We start from the raw sequence: 8683 nt of genomic DNA, 5'->3' as shown, positions 1-8683 counted from the left end.
GACATCTTAAAAGAAATTACGTCAACAGAAAAATATTCATGGTCTGTTAAGATTGGAACATAGCGACTGGATTTCAATTGAACAATTATAGGCCTAAATGTACTGTGGTGACTGAAATTTGATTGCACAATTAAGTGTATTGTTAAAGTTTTTATGCATTCCAAGATTATTATATCAAATAATGAAGTAAGTGACTTTACATTAATTGTTTGAAAGTAAATGACTTTGTATCATTGACCATTGTGTGTATTGTATGTGTTAGGGCTGGTACGGCTCGATTTGTATGTATGGTGTCCTCATTTTTAAGTTTCAAAATATGGCAACCCTTGTATGGTGTCCTCATTTTTAAGTTTCAAAATATGGCAACCCTTGTATGGTGTCCTCATTTTTAAGTTTCAAAATATGGCAACCCTTGTATGGTGTCCTCATTTTTAAGTTTCAAAATATGGCAACCCTTGTATGGTGTCCTCATTTTTAAGTTTCAAAATATGGCAACCCTTGTATGGTGTCCTCATTTTTAAGTTTCAAAATATGGCAACCCTTGTATGGTGTCCTCATTTTTAAGTTTCAAAATATGGCAACCCTTGTATGGTGTCCTCATTTTTAAGTTTCAAAATATGGCAACCCTTGTATGGTGTCCTCATTTTTAAGTTTCAAAATATGGCAACCCTTGTATGGTGTCCTCATTTTTAAGTTTCAAAATATGGCAACCCTTGTATGGTGTCCTCATTTTTAAGTTTCAAAATATGGCAACCCTTGTATGGTGTCCTCATTTTTAAGTTTCAAAATATGGCAACCCTTGTATGGTGTCCTCATTTTTAAGTTTCAAAATATGGCAACCCTTGTATGGTGTCCTCATTTTTAAGTTTCAAAATATGGTAACCCTTGTATGGTGTCCTCATTTTTAAGTTTCAAAATATGGTAACCCTATTAACACCATATGACTGGAAATAAGACCTGTTTTGCAAAATTATAAAAAACATGATTCTAAGGAACATGAGATAAGTCTTGCTGATGATAACGTGTTAACTACTGCAGGTTTTGGTGATGTAAAACTGGTGAATGACAATTTTAGCCATATCTCACATGTATTGCATGTACCAAAATTGTCTGCAAATTTGTTATCTGTGAATTCAATTGTAAACAAGGGTATGATTATGTTATTCACCAAAGACTGTTGTAACTTATATGATTCTGATGATTTTGAGGTAACAGGCAAAGTTCTTGCCAAAGCATATCCCAAAAATGGGATTTATTGTTTAAATACCAAAGCTAACTTGACCCAATCTGCAAATATTGCAACTGAAGATAACATTCATACCAAAGAGAATAATGACAAATGTGAGAAATCTTGTACTAATATTGTAAAGAATGAACAAGTTGCAAGTACCCAGCTAATTGATGAACAACTGTTGTGGTATAGGTGGGGCATTTAAATAGGGTTAGCATGCGGTTGCTTAAAAAAGGTTTAGCTAGTAGCATTGATTTTCAAGAAGAAGATCAGTCAAAGAAATGTGTTCCATGCCCGGAAGGCAAGATGACAAAGAAGCCTTTCCTACAATCAAAGAACAAACGGTCAAAAAGGATACTTGATCTATTACGTTTAGATCTGGTTGGGCCATGTGCCTCTTATGGGAATGCTAAATATTTTTTGACTATTGTGGATGATCATAGTAGAAAAATCTTCATTCATTTCTTGAAACAAAAAGGTGACACATATGAAGCCTTTAACCTTTCAGTTCCAGCCGACGTACATCGCACGTCGGCATTTAAATACCACATCTTGCCAGGTGACATGTGTCGTATGTCTCGTGCAATGCTAAGTTTCAGCTCTTATTTTGAACTGTTGCTTTTCATGTAAAGTAATTCTTTTGGTATGAAATTAAAGAGGAAATTTCTGTCTATCATTTCGTATATTCGTTATCCCACTTTGAACTTCCGGGGGGGGGGGTTACATTTGAAGTCTCTGAAGAAGTTTTGTAGCTCACCGCGTAGGGTGCAGTATTGCCATACAAATCTATCTCCACCTCTTGGAGTAGTTAAGAACTAAATATACTAGGTTGATAGTCTGTGATCTCCCTGCGTGTTGGTCGAAGCAAAATCGATTTCCAGTCAGCCAGTGACGAGTGCTGCCTCTTGAACAGAATGAGAAACCACGTGTAGAACCTAATGACACGAAAGATATGTGACATTGACCTCTGATATGACTGCTGTTGGATATGATAAACAAATGCCTTGTTTGCATTCCTTAAGGTTCCCTTTGTTCCACAAATAGCTAATGCAGTTTGCATGTAGCAGGGATGGCTGGGACAAGCAACAGACGTTCAGCTGTGTTGAGTGACGAGGACTTACAGTGTTTCCTTGAAAGTGATTCCGAACAAAGTCTGTCAGATTCGGATTTTGACACTGAAAATGAGTTAGATGATCGTGCCTTTATTGATGCTGTTGGAAATGAGGGCAGCGATGAAAATGAGCCATGGAAACCCGTGACAGAGGGAGAGATTTATGTTGTCTTGGGTTTGTTCATGCTCATGGGCATCGTACAGAAACCAACTCTTCAGTCGTATTTTACAACAAAAAGAGTAATTTCAACACCGGGATTTAGAGACATTATAACGTGAGACAGACTGGAGCTAATATGTAAATATTTGCATTTTGCCAACAATGAAAACATCAGCACTTTTGAAGGACCAAAAAAACTTTTCAAAATTTACCCAGTAATTTTCCATCTCAATAAGAAATTTCAGGATCTGTCTCCCAAACCACGACATTTCGGTTGACGAATCTATGACACTTTGGAAACGCCGTCTGTCTTTCAAACAGTACCTCCCTCTGAAGGCAGCCAAATTTGGAATTAAAACTTAGGAGTTGTGTGACTCCACCACGGGGTATTTATGGTCATTTATCGTATATAGAGGAAAGGATAGAGAACTTGACTCCCCCTTGATCACAGCAGACACCAACAAAACTTCAGCCATTGTCCTGAAACTGGTACAACCTCTCCTGAATCAAGGTCGGACTCTGTGGATGGATAATTTTTACAATTCTCCAACTCTAGCCAGGCTACAGAAGATAACGCACAAGACCAACAGCGTTGGCACTCTGAAATTGAATCGCAAGAACGTGCCTCCAAAAATGAAAAAAAAAAAAAAACTAAACTAAAAACAGGTGAAATCGTGGCACAACATTCTGGACCCATTTCTATCACAAAGTGGTTCAACAAAAAAATAGTCGCCATGATCTCCACCTATCACAGTCATGACACCAGGACTGTTACAGTTAGAGGCAAGGAGGTGGTGAAACCACTTTCAGTATTGGACCACGATAAGTCAATGGGAGGGGTCGATTTGAAGGACCAGCTGCTTCACTCTTATTTGATCGAGAGGAAGCGTATGAATAAGTGGTACATGAAGCTGTTTCGCAGGCTCCTAAACGCCTCAATTCTGAATTCAATGATAGTGTACAGGAGTAACACTGGCAAACGAATTCAGCAATTAACATTCATAATTCAGTTGATTGAGGGCCTGTTCGTGAAATATGTGAGTGCTGTGGAACATAAAGTGCTGGGTTCACATCCATCAGACAACACAGTGGCCCGTCTAACAGAACGACATTTTATCAGCAAGATTCCTCCAACGGTGAAGAAATCTAGACCACACAGAAAGTGCGTTGTGTGTCAAAAGCGCGGAAGGAGAAGGGACACAGTGTATTGGTGTGATGCGTGCAGCATGGGCCTCTGCATTGAGTGTTTCCGCGACTACCACACCCAGCAGAATTTTAAGGTAATATGATACTATTGTTCATAATTATTATACGCTTAGTGGCCCAAAAATAATTTTTAAGTAGTGTGGATCAATACTCTAATTCTATATACTTCTCTGGACGTTGTGTGAAAATCTGAAAAACAAAACTCCAGTTTTTCCCTGTTTATTACGCTTTAAGTTAAGTGCTGCACTTTCCGATTTAATTAGTTAAACAGCCACCGCCATTGGGGCTGAGTAGTGATTTAAATGCCTTCCGGCGCTGAAAGGTTAAAGAATTTATGAAAATGGTTGAGACAGAAACTGGATTGACTATAAGATCTGTTCGTTTCGATAATGGTGGTGAATCTTGTGGCAAATTATTCAATGACATGTTAAAACAAAAGGGAGTTAAAAGGGAATTCTCTGTGCCATATAATCCACAACAAAATGGAACTGCCGAACGAGCTAATTGCAGTTTTCTGGAAAAACAAGATGTATGTTGTATGATTCCGGCTGCAACAAAAGATTGTGGGCTGAAGCAGCACAAAAAGCCATATATCTTTTGAACAGATCACCTCACAAGAAACCAAAGAACCAATTGCCTGAAGAAATATGGACAGGAGAAAAGACTGATCTCTCCCACATAAACATTTTCGGATGTCCAGCTTATGCTCATGTACCATCAGAGAAATGCCAAAAATTGGATGCTGTGAGCAAGGAATACATTTTTATGGGATATAGTGAGGAAAGTAAAGCTTATCGGTTATCAGATCCCCTCAATCCATCTCAAATAGTTAAGGCAAGAGATGTAGAATTTCTGGAAGAAGAAATTATAAACAAGAAAGAGAGTGAGAAAGGATTTCAGCTTAAACAGGTTCTTCCAGAGTTGTAAAGTTTCCACCTCAACCCACAAGCCGAAAGACTGATTCCGCAAGAACAACACCCCATAGAAGTAACAAAAATAACATGAAGAACCCAATAAACAGCTGTTGGATGATACAAGCTCCTATGCATGACCATTTCCCACAACAGCTGTCATGTTCAGACTGGGCTTGCAACCCCTCCCCCAACCTACAGTCACTTCTGAACCACACGTCTCTTAAAAAACCCTGCTCAACTCCAGATGACATCCCAGGCATACACACCTGTTTTGCAATCCCTGCCTCAAGTCGTGCCACTTCGGCAGGATTAGGCACCTGCAAACCATTCAAGGTGGCAGTACTGGCTTCATTCACATTACCGTTAATACTCTGAGCAGATGCTAAGTGCCGTTTCAACTCCAGCAGCACTGCAACATGAGGCTGCCAGATAGAAGGAGCCGCTCCACTTCCTTTAAGCTTGCGTACCAGATCTGCCTGTGAATACAAAGCCTATCGTACTGTGTCCTAATGAACACTTAATGAATAAACAAGATACAGAATGCATTTCCTGCCTTCTTCCTCATGGGAACTGTGTAATTTTCTTACAATTTACTCTCACCTTTTACTTGTTTTATTCTTCCTAATGCAAGCATCTTTAAGGCATTAAACTGAAGGAGCATCAGCAACATATTCTTCTAAATGTCCAAAGTTCACATTACCTAATTTGGACAGGTCAGCTAGAGCTTTAATTTAATTTAATTTCATTTCATAAGCATCAAGAAAAAGTGATTGCTGCTACTGCTGTGACTTCTCATAAACACAGACACACAAAAACCTTAAAGAAGTCTTACACTCTGCTTCCACATTTACCTGCTGAGCAACGGCGGCTGATAACTTGGCAATTACAGATGGATCTCCTTGGACTTGAGTGGTGACCACATTCACTGTAGAAGTAGCAGGTTTAGAACTAGTAGTATTTACTTCTGGTGATTGTGATTTCTGTCGCCCAGAAAACTGCTTCTTAAGCTGATCCACTCTAGATGGTTCAATCTTGCTGAAGAGTGGAGAAGGCTAAAAATTATAGTAATTATATGCAGTATAAAATATGACATCACCAATCACCAAGTAGCCCGTACAGTATCTATAAATCACACAATACATCCAGTCTTTTTTTTATGATGCCATCAGCAGCTAAACTGGATTAATGTTGAATGGTAGGATGACAAATTGGAAATTTTTTTTGGAGGAAGCAGTCATGGCCCATTTGAGGTACTATCCCAGAACTGGTCTCTAGGGACTGCAAGGAACTATGAAAATCCTGTCAGGACAGCCAGTGTCCCAGTCAAGATACAAACTGAGCACCTCTTGTAATTTCTAGTCTGTCACAAGTCTGAATATGCATACAGTACCAAAACAAACAATACTGACAATGACGAGTTCTCTCTTCTTAGATATAACCCTGGGTAGTCCACTGAAAGTCAGTCAACATTTTGGAGAGCATCACACCCATCCTCAGGGTCCAAGAATAAGCAGAGGAAGAAACTAGACGCCTGCTTCATGCTGGTTTCTTGCTTGGCTTATTTGTCGACCCTGAGGATGAACATGAAATGTTCCTCTGAAATATCAGTTGACTTTAAATTGACTACATGGAGTTATAATCCACAAGATAGAACTCTTCATAATCAGTGTTGTGAGAACTGCAAATCCTAACAGTTAACCATGGCTATGTGTTTCATTAGAACATTATAGTAGTATGTATGATAACATATAGCAAGTCTGTATTAGCATTGCAGGTATGTTGCAAAGTGATGATCTGAATAAATAAATCTATGTTTTCAGCAAGGCTCACTTTCAGAACTGTGTAAGTCCGAATTAATGTCTACTGGTACCACAATTTACAAAATTCAAGTGCCCTCCCTCAAAAAAACTCCTATCTTGCAAGCAGTATCAGCTTCAATACAAAACTATATCCAACTTACATGCTATTCCATATCCAAATTGAAAGCATAAATGAAAAACAAAAACATGTATTATCTGTACAGCTATTAACATATTAACCTTTATCGGACGGGCCATTTAATTTCCGGTAGGGGCAGCTGGACGGAGTTTATTTAAATGCCCGCCCTTCTAGGGCAATGAAATTGTAAGCATGTTTCTAAAAATGGTGTGATTTCTACATTTTTTATGATAAACGAACAAAATGAACGCTCCTTTAATGTAGAGAGAATATAGAATCAGATATTCTAATTTACAGATTTTAATATCTGTAAAAATTTTTTACACTGATTCCCAAAAAAAAAATTTCCCGAAATTCATACATTTTCTGCACCATGCGTTCTAGCAGTGTAATACATTTTCTGCACCATGCGTTTTAGCAGTGTAGGTCCTTGTGGTGACTTCACATTCAATGATGTCTCTTGTTGACGCTTATTTATCGTATGGGACATTTCGGTATGCACGACTGTATGCGTCTGAAATCACTCTCTGTGTAATGTTTTAAAAAGATATGGGAGTTAATTCTTGGAATATGGTGTTGCCAGATCAGTCATTCGTTCATTCATTGCAGTCAAACCATTGTGTTTGTAATGATTTTGAAACATCGCAATATAAGTTTAGCCACCCATGACATCATGAAGTAGATATTGGATTCAGCCAAGTCGTGAATGAGATTTTTGTATGTGTGGGCTCGACGTTAAGATTTATAGCTTCTTATCGTGGTCTAAGCACAGAGATTCATGCTAGAGAGCCGTATACATGACGTCGTCGTATGGAAGATACTGAAATTGAGAAACAGCTGTTCAATGACACAGATTCGGACTGCTATTGAACCGATTCTGAGAGGGGCGAGCAAAGTTGGAGTTCTGATTCCGCGGACGAAGGGTCATCACCTTCGTCGGCAACTTGGGGACCGCCAGATCAGTGTGGCTAGAGAGGTGTGAATAATTATTCCGGTGTAGCTGCGGGGATAAATATCACTGCAGCTCGACATCACTGGCCTGCTTCCTCTAAATCGCAACTGAGGTGTCGTGTGTGCTCTTCGCGTGGGAAGCGGTCTAGCGTTCGTACGAAGTGCGTGAGCTGCGACGTCGGACTCTGCATTTCGGAATGTTTTCGGCAGTACCATACGAAGGCCACATTACCATAGATGACGCAGGAGGGAAGGCTGTTTCCTCATGAAGATGGTGAACATATATCACGTAAGTAGAGCAAAAATTTAATTTTAAATTTAATTTAAAAAAAATCTTTACACGCGTGCAATGCGCGAAATCATATGAGGTCGTTCGGCCATATGACGTCGGTAGATTACATTAGATCACGCAGGAGGGAAGGCTGTCACCTTATAAAGGTTGTGACCAAAAATTATGTAAATAGAAGAACAATTTATATTTTAAATTTAATTTTAAAAAAATCTTTACACGCGTGGAATGCGCGACATCATATGATGTCGTTCTTCAATTTGTCCTTACTTTTAACGTCATATGACGTCCCTAGATTACATTAGATCATGCAGGAACGAAGGCTGTCTCCTTATAAAGGTGGTGACCAAAAATCATGTAAATAGAACAACAATTTATATTTTTAATATAATATTAAAAAAAACCTTACACGCGTGGAATCTGCGACATCATATGATGACGTTCGTCCAATAAAGGTTAATAAGACAAAATGTTTAACACTTTGTCAGAATTGGTCAGTCTTTCTGAAACTGCCAACAAATATGACCAAAACCATGTTCCCCACATATAATGACATCAGCTATTAATTTAAATTAATATTTACTTAACACATGTCCAAGACTTCACTGAAGCACCAATATATCACTATCATTACATCACTCTGAAAAACAATCACATGTCTTAGTCTTATTATATCAACCCATCATCATCATCATTTATTTACATTCCATAAATCCACTACATATAGGATAAGGAATTAGTCATTGATAATACAAATAACACTACATAGAAATAATAATATAAATAACAATATAAGACATTCAATACCATAATCACAGTTGATTATTGGAGTCAAATTTACAATCAAAGTATTCTTCCAAAGAATAAAACGAGTTCATCAACA

General features: G+C 38.3%; 2 protein-coding genes across 2 annotated transcripts in view; one reads left to right on the top strand and one right to left on the bottom strand.

Moving 5' to 3' along the window:
- The first annotated feature begins 3236 nt into the window (after window positions 1-3236).
- LOC111871900 (piggyBac transposable element-derived protein 4-like) lies at window positions 3237-3791 on the top strand. The gene has a single exon (XM_023865294.1). It carries the CDS (start codon window positions 3237-3239, stop codon window positions 3789-3791), a length of 555 nt encoding a protein of 184 aa, XP_023721062.1.
- Window positions 3792-4208: 417 nt separating this feature from the next.
- The window catches only part of LOC111871894 (methionine--tRNA ligase, cytoplasmic), a 29836-nt gene continuing 25361 nt past the window's right edge, over window positions 4209-8683 (bottom strand). Inside the window, exons 15-18 of the mRNA XM_023865281.2 lie at window positions 6583-6585; window positions 5474-5674; window positions 4889-5098; window positions 4209-4256 (exon numbers count right to left, since the gene is read on the bottom strand). Of these exons, the coding sequence (XP_023721049.1) occupies window positions 4209-4256; window positions 4889-5098; window positions 5474-5674; window positions 6583-6585 (462 nt within the window). The remainder of the gene's footprint in view (window positions 4257-4888; window positions 5099-5473; window positions 5675-6582; window positions 6586-8683) is intronic.

This window comes from Cryptotermes secundus, unplaced genomic scaffold, assembly GCF_002891405.2.
Source record: "Cryptotermes secundus unplaced genomic scaffold, Csec_1.0 scaffold641, whole genome shotgun sequence".
Lineage (NCBI taxonomy): Eukaryota > Metazoa > Arthropoda > Insecta > Blattodea > Kalotermitidae > Cryptotermes > Cryptotermes secundus.
This window is presented reverse-complemented; position numbering and strand designations above follow the sequence as displayed.